The 24185-nt window shown below is 40.9% G+C and overlaps 1 protein-coding gene across 5 annotated transcripts; it reads right to left on the minus strand.

The window, feature by feature from the left end:
* Positions 1 to 5419: 5419 nt before the first annotated feature.
* On the minus strand, positions 5420 to 23906 carry LOC131237712 (protein DETOXIFICATION 16-like). 5 transcript variants are annotated; one of them, XM_058235638.1, is made up of 8 exons: positions 23601 to 23905; positions 15034 to 15578; positions 14045 to 14131; positions 13858 to 13914; positions 13477 to 13715; positions 7045 to 7163; positions 6603 to 6689; positions 5420 to 5705 (listed from the first exon to the last, which is right to left on the minus strand). In XM_058235638.1, exons 1-8 carry the CDS (start codon positions 23877 to 23879, stop codon positions 5652 to 5654), a joined length of 1467 nt encoding a protein of 488 aa, XP_058091621.1. In that variant the 5' UTR covers positions 23880 to 23905; the 3' UTR covers positions 5420 to 5651. The 5 variants fall into 5 exon arrangements, with proteins under 5 accessions (XP_058091621.1, XP_058091620.1, XP_058091624.1 ...); XM_058235637.1 differs by having other exon boundaries at positions 13858 to 13932; XM_058235641.1 differs by lacking the exon at positions 23601 to 23905 and adding an exon at positions 16192 to 16382 and having other exon boundaries at positions 13858 to 13932.
* Positions 23907 to 24185: the final 279 nt, after the last annotated feature.

The raw sequence follows: 24185 nt of genomic DNA on the forward strand, positions 1-24185 counted from the left end.
CATATAGTTTCTGTTGTTTATATGTCAACACTGATCCATACGTCCGTTTACAACAGGTCCACCACATAGAGCTGGAATAACAATTTGGGCTACCATTTCGGAATGTGCTGTAAATTAGACAACATGAAGAAAGATCATCATTTGCTATATCCTAAATTGATGCCTGGTGCAATGGCATGTGGACCAAACAATATGCCTGGAAGAATTCCTAGTAAGATTATCCCACGTTCATACCTACACAGAAGACCCCCACTGATGAAAAAAAAAAACATCATACCAAGAGGTTGGTACGATTGTATCAACGGAATGAAGGATAACAGTGGAGAAAGATTGGGTCCCACTGGACATTGACCGGAGTGCACTGATGGGCCATCGTTGGCGCATGTTGTTGAATACATTATATATTCAACGTAGCTGTAGAAAAACAAACAGCTGATTGCAGTTGTTGTATAGCTGATATGGTGGACACCAAAAGATAAAAAACTGATTGAATTGACTACTACAGTGTATGCCTAAACACGCGATTACTGTATTGCCCTTTAATACACCCACTCCATTTTAGAAAACAAGCATGATAAAGCAGAATACCGGTATTATGCCAATCATTAATAATACATGTACAAAAGTAATTATGATGTCTTTATGGCTAACTACCGTGGTAATTGGAAAACCAAATGGGCCCTTAATAACCATGGGTATGCAGGTAAAGTTTGATAAGTATTGGTTTGAGTGTAGTCTGGTAATGGCTATTGCGGTCATTCTTGATCCCCGATACAAGATGATTATGGTTGAATTCATATGTAGTAAGTTGCATGATGCGATGGGTGTTGCTGAGGTCGAAAAGATTTCTGATGCAGTCAATGAATTGTACAATTTCTATGTGTGCGCCGCAAAAGAACAATCTCCTCATTTGGGTTCTAATTATGCGGTTGATGAAACGCAAGAAGAAACGGTAGATAATTTCATGTCTTACATGGCACAGCGGAAAGGGACTCAAATACAGACGCCTAGATCAGAACTTGAAGACTATCTCTAGGAGGAACTTCTACTTGTAAAATTCAAAGGTGATGATTTTGCTGTTTGGGACTGGTGGAGGACGAGATCTAGTAATTTACATTACCCTGTGCTCTCGTTAATGGCACGAGACATATTATCAATTCTAATTTCAATTATGGCTTCAAAATATGCTTTTAGTACGGGGAGTAGGGTCGTAAGCAAATATAAAAGCTCACTTACACCTAAATCGGTTGAAGTGTTCATTTGTACTTACGATTGGCTGCATCCGATATGGGGGAAAGAGAACTCTGTTGATGAGGAGTTCGATGAAGATAAGAGTGACAAGATAGATGGGACAGTAGTTGCAGCTGCAATATGATTTCGATGCCTTCTATTTCTGTTATATCATGATATTTGTAATTTTGTTTTAACTGTTATATTGTAATATTATGGTTATGGGTGGATGGATATTTCTCTTTTTTCATTTGTACTATTCAATTAGTTAGGTAATTGCATTCATTCATAACTTTAATCCTTTTTTTTATCCTAACCTAACCAGATATACACTAGATATGTCATCGGAAGATGATGCATCGGCGAATATTTGAGATTATGGAGTCCAAGTCTACTCCCAGGATGGAAAGATAAAATTGAAATATAAGTTGTGTGGAAAACAATTTGTCAACAAAATAAATCGGCTCAAATTACATTTGGCTTGTCAGGGAGGAGACGCCGCACCATGTAGCAAAGCTCCTCAGGAAGTCCGAGATTTATTTAGAGTCATTCTCGACTCAAATACGAAGACTTCCTACACCCCTCACCCTACAACTATAACCAATACAACTAACCAAATAATATATAAAAGTAGGCCTATTATAAAGGAAGAAAGGTTAAGCAGAGGAACTACCTCTAGCTCTAGTTCCAGGCCTTCTAAATTAGTAGAGAAGAAGAACAAGAGAGAATTTTAAGGGAACAAGAAGAACGCGATTATAAAGAAGCCGTTAAAGAAAGCTTGCAAATGGCATTCAGATCAAAAAGTACTAGACAACAACATCCACTTCCGAGACAACATGATGCTGAAGCAGGCATGAGTAAATCATCAAAGTTTCTTAAAAGTCTTATAGTATTTTATAAACAGTTAGGATCCCGTACAAATCGGATCATAAAAAGCGTATGAAAAAACTTCTTGCATCTGTGAATGAGGACGATGGGAATGCATCCCCACCATCCGATTCAGCAGAGGTGAACGACCATTTTTTTGACACATCCAGCTCAGAGTCAACCAAGAGTTCTCCTGCAGTTGAATCAGTAAAAAAAGATCTGAAGGATGAATCTGACAATGAAGGTGGAGGTAGAGGAAGGGATTACTATTACAGACAAGGTTCATTTAGTTACATGCCACAAAGGCATTCATCATATAGAAGGTATTGAATGTATGAAAGTTTTACCTAATCTATATGTTAGTATGTGTATGTTAGGTTTATTTACTTTTGATTTTGGACATGGTTTATTTTCTTTTTTCATTTTATATCAGAATGTGCATGTTAGGTTTTCATGAAACTATACGTTGTGTATGATTTAAGAATCACCACCATTTTGTTAGTCTTTTTTCTTTTTTTCTTTTTTTCTTTTTTTTTTTTTTTTATATATATATATATATATATATATATATATATATATATATATATATATATATATATATATATATATATATATTTGAACCGATCCGAATCGTGCCCAATCCAATTCGACTCAGTTTTCTTAATCGAGTCGGACTCGAATCGGATCAGGCCAGCAGTGGTTCGGATCAGTTCGAGTCAAATGACCTATACTCAGTCCTGGATCAGATCGAGTTTGGGTCAAGCCATGTAGATTTCGGACCGAGTCGAGTTGGACTCAATCCGATCCGACTCGGTCCTATGCCCAACACTAGTGGCACACCATACAATCCGGTTCATGTGAGCGGAGGAAGGGACGAGGTTTAGCCGATGACGCTGACACCGGCCAGGTGGCTAGTGGTCGGTGGTATGTGGACCACACCATGATGTATGTGTTTTATCCACGCCGTCCATCCATTTTGAAAGATAATTTTATGGCTTGATTCAAAAAAAGAAGTATATCTAAATCTCAAGTGGACCACACCATGGGAAAACAGTATGAATTGAATGTCTACCATTAAAAACTCCTAGGGCCCACTTTAATGGTTATTTGACATCTAACCCGTTGATTGTGTCATACAGACTTGGATGAAGGGAATATATTGCACTTAAATGTCAACCAAACCTCTTACTATCACCTAGATTGACGTTGGTTCTCGTGGTAACCTAACTTTGATCATGCGCGGCCGTGGGGCTTACTTTGATATCTGAGAAATCCATCACGTTCATTTGTTTTTCCAGCTCATATTAAGGCATGTTCTTAAAAATGAGGTAGATCAAAAGCTCAAAGTGAGCACTAGGATGGCCCCAGGATGTTTCAACGGTGGGTGTTCCATCGTGCCTTTTCCTATCACGTGGCCCCTTGGAGCTTGGTATCAGCCTCAATTTTGGGGCCACACCATAAAATGAAATGGAAAAACATTTGGACAGGGTGGATTGATAAAAAAAACATCATGTTTCCGTGAATGTTTCAACTGTAGGCCTTGAATTCCTATATTTTCATGTTCGTTTTGGTCACTAAAGCTTTAGATCAGCCTCATTTTTTGAGCTATGCTCTAAAATGAGGTGGCAAAACAGATGGACGGAGTGGATTTGTCACAAACATCATAGTTGAGCAACCCTTTCCCTGTGCACTTAAATGTCCACCAAACATTTGCGACCTACCGTGGGGCCCATCTTTACATTTGAAATCCACCCGCCCATCTGTTTTTTGAACTCATTTTAGGGCATGGCCCCAAAAAAGAGGAAGATCCGAAGTTCAAAATGGGGCCTATGATGACCCCAATATTTTTCAATGGTGAGCGTTCAATGTCATTGTTTCCTGTTGTATGGCCCACTTAAGCTTCGGTTTTCACTCATTTATGGGATTATCCCCTTAAATGAGCTGGAAAAACAGATGAACGGAATGGATTTATCAGAAACATCCTGTGGCCCCACCAATGCTTCAACAATGGGTGTTCAGTCCCCATTCAGCTCGCTTGAACTTTGTATTGACTTCAGTTTTTTGGACCCATATGCTAAAATCAGATGGCAAATCAGATGGACGGTTGGATTTGCCTTTTTTCAGGCCCATGCCTTCAAATTATGCAATGAACCGGTTGGACTTGCATTCCAATATAAGCTACTGTCCAATGGCAGAGGAATGGGTAAATGGAGACAGACAGGAGCTGATTAGGTGTTACCCTTATCATGTGGGGCCCACCTTGAATATTCTTTTTGTATATCCACACCGTCCATCCATCTTCCCATATAATTTTAGGTCACGATCCCAATAATTAAACAAATCCAAATCTCAGGTGAACCATACTACTGGAAATAGTGGTGAATGACCATTAAAAGATTTTTACAAGCCACAAAAGTTTTGATCAAGATGATATTTACATTTTCCCTTCATCCAGATTTGGTTGACCTTATCACTGGGTTGGATGGAAAAGAAACATTACAGTGGGCATTATTTTGGGAAAACGTCCTAAACTAGGCTGGAAAAACAGATGGATGGAGCGGATATTGCAACACATCATTAAGGTGGGCCCCACAGTAAGGGTAACACTCACTAAGGGGAGCCCTATCACATAAAAGGTTTGGGTCATTGAAAAAAATAATTCCAAATCAAACTGCTAGATTCCCAATTTATCTAATTGCAATTCAAACCTCTAGATCAAATACTAGAAATTTTCTGATTGGTGTGATTTTTCACATAGTAGCCCATCAAATATACATTGAACCTAATGAACAGTTTAGATTTGACAATTCAATCGGACCATCCAAGTGTCCCAATGAGATTAGGAGCACTATAACTTACAACACTCTAAGAGCACTGGATCAGTTCTCATAATTAAATTGCTAGATATAGAAATAGGAATGTAAGCAATCTTTGTTTCCCACATGAAACTTGTCATAATTAGAGTTCTGCTACAATTTATTTTTATAATGTAAGTTGGGACAATAGTATTGATATGAGACAATCCCTCTTTGAAGGAGTCAAATGAAGGGAGAGTAGGCAGCTACTGAATTAGAGAGAGAGAGAGAGAGAGAGAGAGAGAGAGAGAGAGAGAGAGGACTACCACATTGGACAATCTTAAGCTAAGCCCATAAAATGAAATTATAGATGATTCATTTTTCTTCTTTTTTACTGAAAGGTAAAGAATTGTAATCAATAAAGAAAAGATAAAGAATTACCAAAAAAGAAGAAGAAGGTAACAGAGAAACAAAAAAGACAGGGACACCCATCACAGTGGTTCCCATTCCTGAATTAACAAGAACACTTTTGAAAGAGCCAAGGATGGAGAGCCACTAATATTTTATTTGAAGGAGTCAAACGGAGAAAGGATTGAAATTATTCCAATTTATTTATATAGTAGCCTACCAAACAACTGAAAAGACTCAATTAACATACATTGTAGAGGGAGAGAAGTAGACAATTATTGAATACAAAAAAGAAAAAAAGAAAAAAGAAAAAGGTGAGCAAAAGAGAGTACTAGGATATTAGCTTTCATATCATGTGTTTATTGGGATGCTAGAGCTGTTAACTCTATCCTTAGCCTTCCTCGCCTGTTGAGAAAGAAGAAAAAAGCAAGAAAGAAAAAGAAAATGCGCATCGTATAAGGATATTTCATGTATATGAAGGAATCATAATTACATTCCTTTCAAATCCAACTTGGAAGTAACAAGGGTCCTTACTCATGCCTCAGTGGTAGACTCACAAGAGTTTCAACACGAGGCTATGGGTTTGGGTACCCATTGTGGTGAAATCCCGCTGGCGTGACATGAGTGTGCGTGTAAAATAAATAAATAAAATAAAATAAAACTTGGAAGTAACAAAATTGCAATTTGGAGCTAGTCCCTACATGAGAACACTGAAAGGAGGCAATTGCAATTTTGTCATTTCCACTTAATTGAACAAGAGGCCTAGTTCCCTCTTCGTTTCAAACAGGGAACTTCCCTGTTTCAGAACTTAGTTTGTAGATGTGGGGCCCATGGTTGGTCTCCATTGATCTGATGGCCCCCACCATGGATGGACCATTCCCCGAATACCCTCTCAATTGGTCAACTTTAACCTTCCTATTGTTGGCATGAAAATATATGGTTAAAAAGAAATGCACGAACAAACCACATTCAATGGCAGAAAGAGCAAAGATTCGATGGCAAGGATGTTCCACTTTAGGGGATTTTGGGGGAATGGTATATCCATGATGGAGCCCATAATAGTAATAGCTCGGAAAAAGCCATCATGATTCCCACATCTACAAAATTAAGTTCAGAACAAATAGAGAACTCAGCCTAATTGAACAATTATTGCTATTTGGTTCAATCTTGTATCCAAACACATCCTTAAGTAACTGTCCCAATATCATTTGCTCATGTGAGAGCTCCCATGAAGAAACCTATATTTAAAAAAAAAAAAAAATCATTGTTCTTTCAGTGCTGATTTAGAAAGAAATCACTTACCTCTTGATGCCAATTAGTGCGGAGTGTTATTGCTGTAAGCAACACTGACTGCACGAAAAGTGCACATACCATCCCTATCCAAAGGCCCTGGTTACGGCAATTTCAACAAAGGTAACATTAAGCATCAATATTGTTTTGCACACACACTAAACAATAATAATTCTACATGTTGCGGAGCATGCCAATGGGCCCCACTTTGTTGATGCATTGACCTAAATATCACACAGATACAATCATTGTGTGATATTCAAAGCACGTGCTGGCCACTTGCATATTGAATCAGCCTTTTTTTTTTTTTTAATGACTAGTGAGATTGTATTGGGGTGGTCCACCTGATGCACAGCCTATGTGTGCCACATTCTCATGTGTTGGGATGTCTGTTTGTCTATTGAATTAGCAAACCTTTACAAGAAGGTTGTAGCCATGAAAGATGAAAGCTCACCTTTCCTCCAACATGGAAGAAAAAAGCCAAGAGAACAGAAGTTGGAATGCCCACAATGTAGAAAGCTCCGAGGTTAATGAGAGCACCAGTCTTTTGCCACCCACATCCTCTAGCAGTTCCTAAATGATTAAAGAATTTATTAGTCTGTGACTGATTCAAATTGAGAATCTTCACAAACATGAAAGTGAAAATGACCAAAATCTACTATAAATATGATTGTCATGAACATAAATCTAGAACTCAATAAGTTGACTCAGTTGAATTCCTTTTATTCTTTTAGAGAGAGAGAGAGAGAGAGAGAGAGAGAGAGAGAGAGAGAGAACAATTTTTACTTTTATTTTTTAAAATTTATTTATTAGAAGCCTGCAAAAGCAGGAAAAGAATACATGCCCACTCGATGCAAAGAAACTCCTGAAAGCAGCCAAGATAGCCTAAGAATAGATAGACCAGCTTGCCACAAGCCCTTCAATGAGTCTTATGGCCTCATCCATCCCCATGCTTTCATTTTGAAAGCACCTTCAATTTCTAACCCCCCAAATGACCCAAAAAACCACCATAAGAGTCATCCTCCACATGATTTTACCCACTTCCACATGCCAAGTCCTCAAGAGATCTTCAACAGTTTCCGGCATAACCCAGTCAACATGAAACAAGGCAAAAATGTGGGCCCAAACTTTAGAAGCAAAAGCACAATGCACAAACATATGATTGATCAATTCCGCACTCTCCATGCACATCGAGTAGATATTGGGAGGAATAGGAGCTCTCCTTTGAAGATTATCCACAGTAAGGACCATCTTGCACGCCACCAACTAAATAAACCCAGCAACCCTAGAAGGAGCTCCATAGAACCAACTATGAAAAGGATGGGGTGGAGAAGATAAATATTTGCCCAAGCTTCTCATAAGAGACCGAACAGAGAACTTGCCCGAAGAACAACTCTTCCAAACCATTGAGTCCGCATGAGAAGGACAAGGAAAAACAGTCTTGAGGCGGTCCAAAAGCCCGACAAACTCCCCAAATTCCTCATCAAGCAGATCTTTTCAGCAAGGGGAACTCCAGACCACCGAATCACCACTCACTGAGAAACATTTTGCTACATAAATGAAACGATCAGGAGCAAGCTGAAGAGCTTGGGGAAAAGGCCTTGGAGAGCACGGTCTCCGCTCCAAACATTTGTCAAAAAATGAATATGATGACCATCGCCCAACAAGAAAGCAATCTTATTACAAAACAAGATGATCTGACGCCGCAACAGCTTTCCAAATGTGAGAAGCTCTATATAGAGAGGACCTTTTCACAAACCATCCACCCTCCTGAACCCCATACTTCTTAGCAATTATTTCTTCCAAAGCCTCCATTCCTCAGCCCCAAATTTCCAAGTCCATTTCCTTAAGAGCTAAATTAACATCTCTCAGACATTTGATTCCAGCTCCCCCCTCTGCAATTGGCTTACACACCTCCGAACACCTCAGAAGGTGGAACTTTCTACCGTCTGAGGCTCCATTCCAGAGGAAATCTCTTCGCAGTTTATCAAGCCTATCCAGGACCTCTTTGGGACATTTGAATAAATACAAGAAATACATAGGCATGTTGGAGAAAGCTGTCTTGAGAAGTATCAACCGTCCTCCCAACAAAAGATATGGACATTTCCAGGAAGCAAGCTTTCTATCAATTCTTTCAATCACCCTATCCTATAGATGCTTAGCCGATTTACCAATACACAAAGGAAGCCCAAGATATGTTGAAAGAAAAGACCCAGCTTTACATCAAAAAATGCTAGAAAGACGACAAAGCTCTTCATCACTAACATGCACCCCCAACATTTCAGACTTGGCCACATGATCTTCAGCCCCGACATGACTTCAAAACAGACAATTAATTTCCAAAAATTGTCCACAAAAGACAACTCCGCATCACAAAATAAAAGTGTATCATCTGCATATCGGAGATGACTTCTTTGGCAACCATCCACCGAAGTTTTAAACCCACTGAAGAGCCCATTCTCCTCTCCTTTGCGAAGCATCATACTAAACACCTCCCCAATAACCACAAACAAGTAAGGGGATAGGGGATCCCCCTGCATTAAGCACTTAGACGCCTTAAAAAATCCTTGCAATGACCCATTAACTAAAACAGAGAAAGAGGCTGACTAAAAGCCAGTTTTCATCCAACCTCTCCACTTCGTACCGCATCCCAACCTACCAAACATATAATCCAAAAAATCTCAATCGACGTAATCAAAGGGCTTTTCCAAATCCAACTTACACACAAGACCACTCTTCTTCTCCCTATACTTGGAATCAACACACTCATGCACAATCAGAGCACCGTCTAAAATCTGCCTACCCGCCACAAAGGCACATTGAAACTCTAAAATGACCTTCAAGAAAACTCCTTTAAATCTGAAGGCGAGAATCTAAGCCAAAAGCTTGTAGGGGCCTCCAATGTGGTTGATCAACCTAAAATCTTAGAGATGGGCTGCCCATCGACCTTTGGAATGAGAACAATGAACGAAGCCTCAAGCTCTTTCGAAGACAACTACAATCGAAAAATTCCTTTAAATAATCCATGACATCCTTTTTAAGAAGGTGCCAAAATTTATAAAAGAACAAAATGGGGAAACCGTCAGGTCCCGGGGCCTTGTCCCTGCACATGGAGCCCAAAGCCGCTTTTATATCCTCTTCTATGAATGGAGCTTCTAGAGAAGAAACATCATTGCTATCCAACTGCTAAAACTCAAGTTTCTCCAACCTCGGCCGCTTCCATTGTCCACCAGAAAGTAGGTTCGAGTAAAATTGGACAATAGAATCACAAATCTGATTTTTATCTGAGGTTCTCAACCTGTTGACAATTAAGATAGAAATCTTGTTACCTCAAGCCCAGGCACTGGAAATGCTATGAAAGAATTGGGTGTTTTTATCCTCTGTTTAAGTGATATAGCCCTAGATCTCAAACGCCATTTGATTTCCTCTTCCTTAGAGCGGCTAGCACATCTTAAAGAGAGTTAAACTCTCCTCTCTCCCTTCCGACGAAAGACTACCACCTTCCTCGAGAAGGTCTAATTCCATAATCTCCTCCACCATGGTATCGAATTCAGCCTCACGAGCCCCGAGCACCTCTTTTTTCCAGCAATTAATCTTATCCTTAATTAACTTGAGCTTTCTACTTAACCGAAAATCTAGCAAAGCTAACAATAGAGAAGGAATTCCACCATTCCACTATAAGCTTGGAAAAACCATCAATCTCCAGCCATGCAGCTTCAAATTTGAAAGGTCTAGGGCCCCAATTATCCTAAGCCACTTCTAACACAATAGGACGATGATCCGAAGCAATCCTCAAAAGGCCTCGCTGATCAACTAGAGGAAAATGCTCCAAGGAATATGCAGAAATGAGGAATCTTTCCAAGTGAGACAAAGATGCATTAGCTTGCCCGTTAGACCACGTGAATTTGGTTCCTTCCAAAGGCAAATCTAACCAAGTCATGACAAGCAACCAATTCTGAAAAATCCTCTATATTCTTCGTCACCCTGCCACCCCTCGATTTCTCGACAACAAACCTAACCAAATTAAAAATCCCACAGATGCATCAAGGCTGAATCCAACATTAGCTGATATTGTCCAACTCACCCCAAAATTGTTCACATAGCTTGTGAGAACATGGACCGTAAACACCTGTGAAGATCCACTGGAGCTCAGAAGAGATGTCGTGCAGCAACAAAGACAAAGAAAAGGAACTAGCAACGCAATCAATTCCTCCATTTCTAAGTATTCCAACAAACCAAAATCCCCCAGTAGCCCATTTGTTAATAGATTGATGCTTAGATTCCTAAAACACAATAATATCTACTTTATCTTTCCTGCAAACTTTCTTGACTTGAGCTCTCTTGAAATTGCACCCCAGGCCTCTAAACACGATAAATCCTCTTTACACAAACTCTTGCAACCCCTAGCTCCTCTCCAAAATCCGTGGCAGGGTCGATTTCGACTAACTACCTGAGACGAGAAGTAGCAGCAATGAAGAACTTTGAAAACCAAAATTCCAATGGAATTCCCCAAATAAAAAAAACCACCGATCTTCTTTTCCAAAAACCGAGTATTCTTCCAATCTGCGAATCGGAAAAATCGGGCCATCTCTATGAATCACTCTAGCTATGAACAAGATGTCCATATCTCCATTCGAACGCATACGGATCCATACTTTATTAGCTTCAATAGGTTTCAGGGAGTAATCCTCCAGGCACAACCTGCAATAGTCTAGAAGCCACTGTCTGGCTTGAGAAAGAGACGTCCCTTGCCTGGTCATCACCACCACTGAGTGCTGCAATGACTCCCATGCTTCTTGAACTACCTCCGACCTTAGACTGACCATCCTTGCATGTGCAAATTCCACTATACAAACCCATTTCCCAACTTCAATTTTTCTAGTCTTAAGAGTGTTATGGGGAAAATGGACCGACTCACAAAAGAAAGGTCAGGTTGGAAACCCACGAATCCAACTCGACAAACGGTTCCAAAGTCCAAGGGATGAGATCAAGTTCGATGGCGAAAGTATTACAAACCCCAAGGAAGCCCAGCCGCCCGACTAAGCAGGTAAGTCGGTGCGACCTAGGTCGGCACCTCAAGGTCGGTACGACCTAGGTAGGCATGGCCTAGATCCCCTACTTCTCTCTGGATTGGAAGACCGACACCAACCCAAGTATAAGCAATGGGAAGAGGCTATCAGGACTCGTGAAGAAGTTAAAGGCTATAGGAATTGGGCATCTTAAAGACCTTCTTTATGAATGGAAGGCCACTACTTTGATCGGAATACGGGGATGAGCTCCCTCACGTCCCCGAACAATACTCGTCTCCAATGCATGACCATTTCCTTGGTTCGACCTCAAGGGAAGGTCGGTCCAATTAAGCTCGGTCTCCAACTACGTCTCTACGCCAACCCCTGGCAGTCTGACCTCATCTAGGGAAGATAGGATTGAGATCTTCTCCGGGGATCACGGGATTCGCCAGTGACGCAATTGTGATCCCAAGATCCTCTCCAAGGATCTCGGGGGATCCTCCTACTCAACAGGGTGATCTGTTACATACTACTGCCTCTCCTCAACTATAAATAGAGAGGCCTCCAATGGTGAAAGACACGCACTATCTCTAGCCCTAAACCCTTGATATTCAACTAAGACCCAAATCCTGTTCCTAACTTAGGCATCGAAGGGTCCCCTGCTCTAGTCAGGGTCTTCCTTGTCCATTCCTTGTGCAAGTAAACAGGTCCAGAAAGGGACTAACCAGATTTCTGCACCAACAAACAGGTTCTTTAAGGACATCCATATCTTACTGTATTGGTTTCCTGCCAGCAACCACATCTTTGAAAGATGTGGGGTTTTCTTCCCTAAAGCTGACAGAGCCTTGATAGACAACGTCCTTCTCCCTCATGATCCTCACATCTGTTGAGACCTTAGAGCTGAATTTCCCATTCAATTTCTCCACCTCCTTGTTCTTAAGTTTTGGTCCAATGCGAGCCCTCTGCATCAATAATTTCACTCCTTCAAAGCTTTCCCCATGAAGGGTTTCCACCGACCAAGCAAGCTCCTCCTTGGAGAGCTCATATGCACAAATGCAAATCCCTTTTATGCTGCCATGTGACGGTCCTGAGGTAACTCCACCTCCATGACCACTCCCACCCTTCCAAACACTTTCAAAATTAATCGGCATCCATCCTTCTGAGAAGTACGTGACTTACAGCGTTGGATACTCGGATAGGCTCATCCTACGACCTGCTCTCCTCTCCGACAACCATTTCCCATTGGAAACTTTTGTCCAAGTTCCTCCATCAGCTTCTTCTATTGCATCCTCTTCCGAATCACTCCCCTTAGATTCCTATCATCCTGATTTCTTAGTCAGACCTCACTACAAGTTCCAGCTGATGAGTTCCCCTTTCTTGTCCATTCTCCTTTCACGTTCTTCTCCATTGTTAGTTGAATTCCAAGTTGAGTCACCCTTTCGTATAAAGTCTCCTTACAACTTGATTCAGCTAATTAAATTGCAAAAACAAAAAGGGTTTATTCAGCTTATTTTTCTGCAACTTACGGCAAATCTTGTGTTTATTTGTTTCTAATGCAACATCCAAATACATTCCTATGATGATTCATGAATTATATACAGCGTAAAATATTTTAGAAACCATGTTTAAATACTGAGTCAAGACTCCCAAGTCCACTCAACTGAATGACATTGAGTTGATTTGGGTTTTGGGTTTTTGAACTATGGTTATGAGGAGAAAAACCAAAGAAAATCTGCACTAAGGAAAAAAAAAAAACAACGATTGGTTTAAGGAAAATGAAATTTGCAAAAAGACACAGTTAAGCATGGTAGTGTGCGTACAGAAATTGCGGACAAAGATGTTTATGTCAATAATAACCATTTGGAAAGTAGGCGGACCTGAAAGCACCGATTGGATTCCATCGAGGAAGTCCGAGAGCGCAATCAATGGCATCAAGGTCGCTACATATTTCACCACCTCTACCTCATTGCTATATACATAACCCCAAACGTTGCGCACCAAGATTGTGGCCAGCCCTAGTACTGCACCCAGTGAAATGGCCATCACTACCACAACACATACTGCTAAGCGTGCAGCTTGCGGACGCCCAGCACCCAATTCATTTGAAACTCTTGTACTGAAAGCAGAACGAATAAACTCATCACCATGTTTCCTCCATAATGGATTGAATTAATTGCAATTCACTTAAGTTGGGTATCCAAGCACTTTATTTTTATTTTTTTAAAGGAGAAGGCAATCTGGCATTCTAATCTACTTACCTGATTGCACTGCTGAGACCAAATGGGATCATGTAGACCATCGAACATGTGTTAAGGCTGGGGATGGAGATGACACTTAGTATGACGGACCAGAAATTGAAAGTCATATTTACAAAATTGCGATTGATGGAATGGACAACTGCAAATAATCAAATGGCGATTTCTACAATCAAATGGCTGTTTTTACCTTATTGATAGGACTGATGTTTCGAGCTTTGGATTAGGAAGAAGACCAGATAAGAGAACAATCAACTCAAATGACCAGACCTCCAAGCTGCGTCCCGTCATGGAGAAATATCCGTGGCATATATGTCAGCATCTAAATGGTGTGTATTCTTAATGCTGCATTTGGATGATCAATTGAACTTGCAATTCATTCAGGGGAATAATCACATTGTTTGTATGTATGGTAATTACCAAGTCTTAAAGCTGTGTGGGCCTGACATGATGTTTTAGTGCCATCCAACTCATCCATTAGATGTTCCCCCCAATGTTTTATGCCTAGATACCAAAATCCAGCCTCATCTGTAACTCATGTGGGTCACACCAAAGGGAAAAATGGGGGACATAAGGGACGGGGACACCCACTGTAGAAACTTCCAAATGGGAGGTAGGGCCACTGTATTACGCATTGTGTCAATCAGGTGCACGCCACTAGGATGAAGGGGCACACTGAAACTCAAGCCATTCTAGATTTTAGGTGGACCACAAGAAGTGAATACATTCAGGTTTTAAGAATGATTGTACATTGCTACATGTGGTGGGTCCCACCTAACTTTTTGATAGGGATAATTCGCTGGATGCATGTTGCCCATGAGGACGCTCATCAGATTCACAGTTTGGATTCCAAATACACATCATGGGTGGGCCCCAGACAGCTCAAACGCATGTGATCATTCCCCATTCATTCAATTCATTATAGAGGAAATGACCAAAGTGGGGATTGTGCGGATTTTTAACTCAAGAAGATGAATAAACGCCAATCGCAATTTTGTGTATTTCAACTGGAAGTTAAAACGACAGCAATTGCAATTTGGGTGCTAGTCCCTCATTACAAATCGAGTGGCGCTAGCACCATTTTGGTCATCTACTCTCTATTGAATCTGAAAGTAATGTGGATTCAATACAATTGAACATCCAAACACAGCCTGATCGCAACAGCGGTGCTTCACTTACCAAACCATAAGAGCCGAAGGAACAGCAAGTCTTAGGAATTTGAGAATATCATTCAAGGCCTCCTTTGATAAACCAGTCCAAGTCTTCTTGCAGGCAGAGGAGAAGTTCACATAAATCGCCAACAATGCCACATTGACCCAATAAGAGATGCCGATCGCCAAGGCGGCCCCTTTGTTTCCAAGGCCAGATTTGAACACCAAAACCCAACACACAGCAACGTGTAGTAGAACCGTGATTCCAGTGCTTATCATCATTGGAATGACGATGTTTTGGGTCTGTAGGAAACGAACGTGGCATTGAAGGAGACCATAAGCGAAAATGCTTGGTATCATCCAACGAGCATACAGACCAGCTTCCATCGATATCATTGGATCTTGTCCAAGGGCCACGAGAATTTGGCCTGTGTAGGCCCAAATGAAAGAAATGGGAATGCTAACGATTGCAAGGACGATCATCGCCCTTTGCATGTGTATGCCGAGCATATGATACTGTTTGGCTCCATATGCCTGCCCACATAACGTATCCAATGCGCTTCCCATTCCCATCTGATGAGAAGAAAAAAGAAAGAGAGATTAAGCATTCATAAATGTCAATGGATTTAGAAACTAAGTGACAGCCCATCCACATGGTGTCCCACGAAATACATTCCATGAGAGTCATGTGTACAAATTATATTATCTAATTTAGAATAAAAATAGCTGAAATTTGATAAAAATGAGAATTGTAGAGTGAATCCAAGGTTTTGTGACATTGAACATAGGGCAGAACTATAGAAATCTGATTATCTCATTTTAAAAAAATAAAAACATTGAGGGTGCTTAGGATTTTCAATAAAACTGAATTGCAAACCAAAGTGGGTCTACCACCACTTCACCCATGAAGGGAACTAGTCTGTAAATTGAAATCGCTTGAAGCACAAGGAAACATAATTAGGTGTTTGGTTGTGATGGATTAAAATGGTGTCAGCACTTTGGTTCTTTCCTCTATAATGACTTGAACGAATTGCAATTCAGTTCACAATGACATGAATGAATTGTGATTCAGTTCAATCACACACCCTGGAGCTTATTAAACAATAAGTGAGGACTGGTTTTTAATATCAAAGATTTGTGTGGCATTTATAAGAATAATTGTTCTTTGTCCATCACAAACTCGTACCTGAAAATGTCGCTAGCAATGTCATCGCAAGATGAGAGCTTGAACTTCCTCTCTGCACTCTCCCTCGAGTTGCAAATTGGTGAGGGGAATGTGTTGCAAAAGGTGAGAGGAGAGTGGAGACCAAGACTTGTCTATATGGAGGTCAGTGAGAATCCCAAACCCATCAACAGTCCTTAATCCCCAAGTCTCCAAACTAATGGATACTTCCAACAGCTAGATCCAATCCAGTTTTGTGGAAGCCTGTGTGGCCCGGTGGGGCCCCAAAAAATTGGAAAACAGCTAGATTGAGATTTCAAGAGTTTCGAAATGATGAAGTCGCTTTGAAAACCTTAAGGGAGCATTTGGATTTGCTATCAAATTGAATTGCAATAATTAGTCTAATAAAGTCACAATAACCAAATTGTAGTTACCTTCACTAGCATTCACATCCAGGGAGTAGGCTCCAAAATTGGAGTTGCTTTACGTTCAAGTCGAACTTAGAATACCAAAGAAGAAGGGGAGAAGAGTGTTTTGGAAGGAAAAACAGAAGAGATTAGAGAGTAAACCTTGCTCGTAAATGATACAATACAGCCTGCTGGACTGTAATGTAGTATGTATCCAATCACAAAGGGGCAAGTAACATATAAAGTCACTCGTAAATTGCCACGTTTTTACTATGCTTTAAAATGCCATAAGGCATACCATGATTGGATACAAAGCATATTACGGTGTAACAGGCTGTATTATATCATTTCCTTACTCTCTAACCCCTACTTTTATTATAATAAAACCTAAGAAAAATATATAGTGTATTGACTATTGCGGAAGCACCAAAATTACATATAGATACATGCCCAAACTCATGATACCAACACAGCCGCAGATTGCGGATACAAACAATGGGAAATATCATTAAAATTTTGGCATTTCCTCTCGATTGAATTGAATGTTCGTGGTTTGCTACACTTCTGCATCCAAACACAGCCCAAGGCTGTGATCAATACCAAATTGAATTGCAGTAATTAGTTCAACAGAGAGAGGAGAGGACCAAATTGAATTTACCTCAGTATTCATGTTGAGGGATAAGGCTCCAAATTAATAACTAAATTCTTTTCGAGTACAACATGAAAGCAACACCATTACAATTATGGAGCCTAATCCTTCAATATCAATGCAGAAGCAAATACAATTTCGCTATTTCCACTCTCTCAAACCACTTATTGGAATTCAATTCAATAATGCATCCAAAAGCAGCCTAATTATCTTTTGTTGAAATTAATAAATCTGATAGTGTTATGGATCCAAAAAACCATTCTGATTTAATCAACCTATAACATTGAATTTGATTACTGAAAACCAATTTCTGTTACAAGAGTTTTATGAAGCCAAGGTTCCCCTCCACAGGTAGCCACATTGCCTCCATCAACAAGGGCCTGCCATCTAGATGACCTGGCCCAAAAGTCAGCCAGGTGGTCCATTCATCAGGTACGCCACATGGCAGGTCAAAATGGACTCTTGGCAATTTTGTTTAATTGCACATTGTTCTCTAACAGGTGCAGGGCACGGGCAAACGATGAGGTGACTGACCTGCTCTTCTCATCTAGATGGTGGGACCCACCTGATGTTTGCACAACTACACTCATGAATGACCCTAACCATCCAAAAAATGGCCAGAATTGTTATAACCATGCATTCTCCAGCGCACTAGTCAAACGGTTATGATTGTCCGATCAAAATGATTCAATTCTTGTGAGACTTGGCCAATCAACGGTGTGGTCTTATAGAGCAACCTTCCAGTTTGATGAATGGATCATTTTTTCTGTTATTACTTCTGGCCATCTGTTTCACTAGCCACCAATCAAATGGTTACGATCACCCAAATGGGTGTGAATTTAGCTGGCTATCTGATAGAGCCTGGCTAGAAGTTATTTTTATCTAATATCTAACTATCCAACTACATATGCAGTAAAGAACATTGATTATCCTTCTTGCTTTCCAACCAAACAAACACAAATATATATATATAGTACTCTTCTCTAACAATTCTCAAGCTTGGACTCTATCTAAGGTAATACAGATCTATAAAGGACTCTTATCCAAAAACTCTCCTAACATAGCTTGTACACTATCTAAGACAATAAAGATCTATATAGGACTCGTATCCAACAACTGTCCTAACATAGCTTAGACACTATTTTAGGAATCTCTCCATATGTAAAGATCATTATTGACAACTAAGCAAATCTAAGAGAACTGATATGTGGCATTGGGCATCATAACAATACACTCCCCCTTGAATGGCAACTTGTCCCCAAGTTGTAAAGGCTGAAAAACAACCAATAAAGTCGCTATTTATTTCCCACATGGCATCTTCTTCTGGTAAACCTTCCCATTGCACATGGACCTTGGTAACGGCTTGATTCTTATGCATGAAAATTCCTCAATCAAGTATCATGGGGTCCATGTAATAGCACCAAAATAAGAAATTGGAGGGAGTGCAGTTAAGGGACATTAGCCCCCTATTTCTTTTTTAGGACCAACACATGAGACACTAGATGAATCTTGGACTATGGCGGTAATGCGAGTATATAAGCAACCGGTCCTACATGTGCCACGACTTGAAAAGGGCCATGAAACCGACAAGATAATTTATGCGACCCACGATCTCCTACAGAGCATTGTCAATAGTGTTGGAGATGTAGAAATACCAAAACGAAGCGCCATAGAAAGGGACGAAATATTTTATTCATGGGGCTCTCAAAAGTTGTAGGGGCATTCGACAAGCCAAAGGGCATGACAAGGAACTCATAGTGGCCCTCATGTGTTCGAAAGGTCGTCTTTGGTATGTCGGTCTCAACCACTCTAATTTGATGGTAACCTAAGTGCAAATCAAATTTAGAGAGAAAAAAAAATAGTGGCCTTATACAGCTCGTCCAGTAGTTCATCAATAACCAGAATAGGATAACGATCCTTGATCGTAATCCCGTTAAGGACGCGGTAGTCTATACACATGTGCCAAGATAATACCTAAATCGCGCATTTAGTATTAAGCTATCGATAAGATCCATCTTTTCTCTTGACAAGTAAAACAAGAGAGGAAAATGGACTGGTATTAAGCCAGATAATACCTAAATCACGCATTTTACATACTAACTTCATGATCTCATTTTTTTAAAATGAGGGTAGTGGTATGGTCTGACATTTATAGGTGTGTTGCTTGGGAGAAGTGGAATGCGATGATCATGGCTTTTGGATGGTAGAAGGCCTCATGGATCAGTAAATATATCATCAAACTGCAGAAGTAAGAAAACAATAGTTGGATGCATAGGGTATCGAGGTTAGCTTTAGATTGTAACAAGTACACAAAAATGCATTGGCGTTGCAGAGGGAAGTCGATGAACTTCGCTCGAATCCTTGACGATGTCGAAAATCGAAGCAATGCCAGTCAACTGGACTGTTTCCTTTCCCAAGAGAAATTGCTTCGTAAGATCCCTAAAATTTTAATTAATAGTTTCAAGTCACTTGAGTCATTCAGCCCCCAAAACTACATCATAACCACAAATGGGTAAGAGTAAAAGGATGCTGGCGAATATGCAGCCTTGAACGTACAAGGTGATATTGTGACAATGTCCTAAACTGCGCATGACACTACTGTTGGCAACAGTACCCTTAACGGGATCAGCATGACTTACCAGAAATCCGCATTGCTTGGCTACAAATGGATGCAAGAAATTATGGGTGGTGACCAAGTCAACTAGTATCATCACCAGCCATTTCTTAATATGTCTAGAAAGCCACATTGTATCATAATTTTAAGTAACAATAAAGGCGTTCAAAGAAATTTCCATCATGGGAGCATCATGGCCCTCCAAGCTAGGCTTGGATTTCAAACTTTCACCGGCCTCTAATAGCAACAGCTGAGGAAGTTTGTAGCAATGTGATGTAGAGCGGGTAGGACAGTTTCATGGACAAGATGGATCAAAAAAGGCCTGGTCGACGACAAAAGTGAGCCGGACCATCGGACCTTAAATCGGACATATCTCGCAATTCGGAATGAGTTATCTGACGTAAAATATATGATTTTGGGGTAGGACGAGCTACTTTAGCCACCCAACCCCACTACGCTGGGTTGCATAAGCCAGATTTGAGAAATACCTTCAGATCGACAGTCTTTTCCCTATTTTAATTTTGTTTTTACTATAAATAATAAGTTTTAGTTTAATTATAACTCTTCATCCATTGGGCTTTAGGAGTTGCGCCTAACATGAAAAGTGCTTAGAATAATTAGGAGAACAACTTGGTGAAGCCAAATAGGAGACTTACTATTTTTGGCCGAAAACCTTGCGCACTAGTAGACATAATGACCGTCTATAAATAGTAAGTTTACTATTTATAGTAAGTTGTGAATTCTAGGAGTTTTAGTTGTAGTATGATTCTAAATTTCTCTCATTGCCCAGTATCCCTATTTAAAGGGTTGTGAACTCATTTATTTCAATCATCAATCAATTTCAAATTTTATAGAATTTATCTTCTATTTTCTTGTTTTTTTCCTTGTGGATTCGAGGAGTCTAGAGAAGTTCCGTGGATTAGGAACAGTTATCCCCCTGAGGTAGACGGTGCTCGACCTCACGTCCTTCCCTGCGTCAGTTTGGTATCAGAGCAAGGCTTTTCCTCGGATCTATGGCTTCTAACGATGGGTCATGCAACAATCCCATGGACGGTGCTCTAAGGAATTTACCTTTAACGGCGACAGCTTTCGAAGCAACGCAGCGAGAGAACCGGCAGCCATGTGGCTGCAGGCTTCCATCGATCGCATGACGGATCGCATAGCGGAGGCCCTAGGGCGGCTCCGTGTTCATGGTGGTAATCCACTACCAACTATTGCTGGAACTCGTGATCACCTTGATCGCGGAATAGTGCAAGCAACAAACCAAAGAATCATTCCTGAGGAAGGAGGATCCAGCGACGAGGAGGTCGACGACATAGTCCTCCAATATCCCAGACAAGGTGGCGATTGGGTAGATCGGGCAGATCGGGAGTTCAAGATGAGGGTCGATATTCCTAGCTTCAATGGTCAACTATATATTAAGGATTTCCTCGATTGGCTTTCTAAGGTTGAGCGATTCTTCAACTATATGGACATCCTTGAAGCAAAAAAGGTCAAGCTTGTGACCTACAAGTTGAAAGGTGGAGCTTCAACTTGGTGGGAGCAACTACAACTCACACGGGTGAGACAAACGAAAGCACCAATCCACACATGGCAACGGATGAAACAACTGTTATGCGCACGATTCGTCAATTCCTCCCTAACGACTACAATCAGGTACTATTCCAACAATACCAAAATTGTCGGTAGGGTAGTCGGACGGTTAGAGATTACGCAGAAGAATTCTACCGCTTAGCGGCGCGTAACAATTTAGCGGAAACTGAATCGCAGCAAGTCGTCCGATTCAACGGTGAATTGCGTGTGGCAATCCATGATCGAGTCCAGACGCAGTCCGTTTGGATGATGAATGATGCAATCAAGTTAGCTACCCAAGCGAAAGTACAACTTGAACGTACCAGCACACATGGACCTATCCTACTGCTAGGGTTGCTGTGACAGGCCCACCCCAAGGAGCTCCACAGCCCAAGGGAAAGGAGCCCGTAGGAGCATGCACTCAACTTCCTACACCCGTAAACCGGGATTAAGGAAGCAGACAAACTAGGCCCCAAAGGGGCGTATCGACTGCTGCTAGCCCAAGCAGGATCCCGAACCCTTATGCTCGACCTCATGTCCTTCCCTGCATCACGATGCCGTCAAAACTGCTCATCATAGTTGAAACACAATCCCTTCTCCTTGCAATCTTGTTGTTCAGCTAGACTCAATCAACGGACACCAAGGAGTATATTAAGAGGCTTAGAAGCTGATTTGGGTGCTAGAAGGGGGAGCTTGGATGATGGCACAGGTAGAGTATGATTAGTGAACAGTGGAGGAGGTAGAGGTAGGATGGAACATAGAGGTTGTGCCTAGATTGGTGATCATCGGTTAACTGAAGCAACAATCACAACAATAGCCTCCTCTTGGTGCCTAGCCACGGCATAGGCATGATAAAGCGAGATCGAATTGAGGAGTATAACGCCGTGTTTGATACCTCGTTAAGTCAAGAAGTAAAACAACACAAGGAAATTTGGAATCTATTAGCCAGGTATTTGAACTTAGCCTGATATTCCTATACCGTTGTTGTCTATCGGATCTTAGCTAATGATCCTTCCGGATCCTCATCTTCAGGAATGCCAAAGTGACTACATAGGGCTTGAGTGAAACACTCTAAGTAGCATGTACAATGGTCTTTCTCAACCATCGATACTAAGGTATGGCCTTACCAGTCAAATGAAACGAAGCCACATCAGCCAAGTAATCCTTGAGTATGCCATTATAAGACATTGAAACTATTGGGCATGAAAAATCCACCCTGCAAGGTCCGTGCCATCGAAAGTAGGAAAATCAAGGCAGATTGGATGCACTTAAATTGAGCAGGGGTAATGGGGGACGATTCTCAGGATGTGGACGATGGGGAGGGCCTCGATCAGGAGCAGGTGGTGACACTTGTAATCGTGTAGCCAGGGTCTCTTGGATCTTCAAAATAACTTTGGTTAGCTCAGTGACTCGGGCATGTAAATTGGTGGCACTGTCATGGATAGAGGCAAGATCATGGCAAATGTGACCAATATCATTGTTAACAGGGACATCGTATCCTTTGGAAGAAGACATGGCAGCAGGATGAAGAGGTTCTGATACCAAAATGATAGAGCCTGGCTAGAAGTTATTTTCATCTAATATCTAGATATCCAACTACTAAAGAAAAGTGATTATCCTTCTTGCTATCCAACCAAACAAATGCAAATTTATATATAAGACTCTTCTCTAACAATTCTCATAGCTTGGACTCTATCTAAGGCAATATGGATATATAACGGATTCTTATCCAACAACTCTCCTAAAATTGCTCGGACTCTTAAGGCAATATGGATATATAGTGGACTCTTATCCAACAACTCTCCTAACATAGTTTAGACTCTATCTAAGGCAATCCAAATCTATATAGGATTCTTATCAACAACTCTCCTGGCATAGCTTGGACTCTATCTAAGGCAATCCAAATCTATATAGAATTCTTATCCAACAAATCTTCTAACATAGCTTGGACTCTTATCTAAGGCAATCCAAATCTATATAGGATTCTTATCCAATAACTCTCCTAACATAGCTTGGACAAGTAATTTTATTAACAACTAAACAAATCTAAGAGAACTGATATGTGGCATTGACCATTGTAACACTGGCCTAAGAAGAGTGGTTTGGAGCAAATGAACGGTCCAGATCAAGGATATACTGCCCCTGCGTCCAATAAACCAGTAGACAAGAAAATGGAAAGCAACCAACATACCAGCAAGATAAAACCAGTGACCCCACCAAAGGAAGTGGCCATGGAAGCACTGGATAGAGCGAGCTCACCAAGGTGGCCCACAAACATCACTGATATCATCCTCAAACTGAACTGCAAAAGGTTAATGGCTATCAAAGGCCCTGCCAAAAGCAACTGCTTCTTTATTTCTCCTAATATCTCCTCTCTCTTCCTACCGCTTTCCAATTCAATGCCCTTTTCAGAGCAACTTTGAAGAAGAGGAGATTGGAGAGATGATCGGCCATCTCCATCTCCTTCCATCTCTCTCTCTCTCTCTCTCTCACTCTCTCTCTAGGACGACAATATACGCACATGTATGGGAGAGGATTAGGTGCGGCCCCGGCCTCACTGTCCACGGTTCGGTCCTGAGAGTGGAGCCCACCTTGATATGTGTATTATATATCAACGCCATCCATCCGTTTTTCTAGATCATTTTAAGTATAATCCAGAAAAGGAAGAAGATCAAAATCTCGGGGGGACCACACCTTATGAAACAGTGATGATTGACCATTAAAACTTCTTGTGGATCACATAAGTCTGGATCAAGCTGCTATTTGTTTTTTTCTC

The sequence above is a fragment of the Magnolia sinica genome, chromosome 2 (genome assembly GCF_029962835.1).
Source record: "Magnolia sinica isolate HGM2019 chromosome 2, MsV1, whole genome shotgun sequence".
Lineage (NCBI taxonomy): Eukaryota > Viridiplantae > Streptophyta > Magnoliopsida > Magnoliales > Magnoliaceae > Magnolia > Magnolia sinica.

What these genes read in the sequence shown, in the direction of transcription:
- LOC131237712 (XM_058235637.1), bottom strand. Translation starts at nt 23,879, where the DNA reads ATGGAAGGAGATGGAGATGGCCGATCATCTCTCCAATCTCCTCTTCTT. An exon ending in CCTTCGGCTCTTATGGTTTG is followed by an intron (nt 14,132 to 15,033) that starts GTAAGTGAAGCA and finishes GACGGGACGCAG; the next exon opens with CTTGGAGGTCTGGTCATTTG. An exon ending in AATCCAATCGGTGCTTTCAG is followed by an intron (nt 7,164 to 13,476) that starts GTCCGCCTACTT and finishes TTAATCATTTAG; the next exon opens with GAACTGCTAGAGGATGTGGG.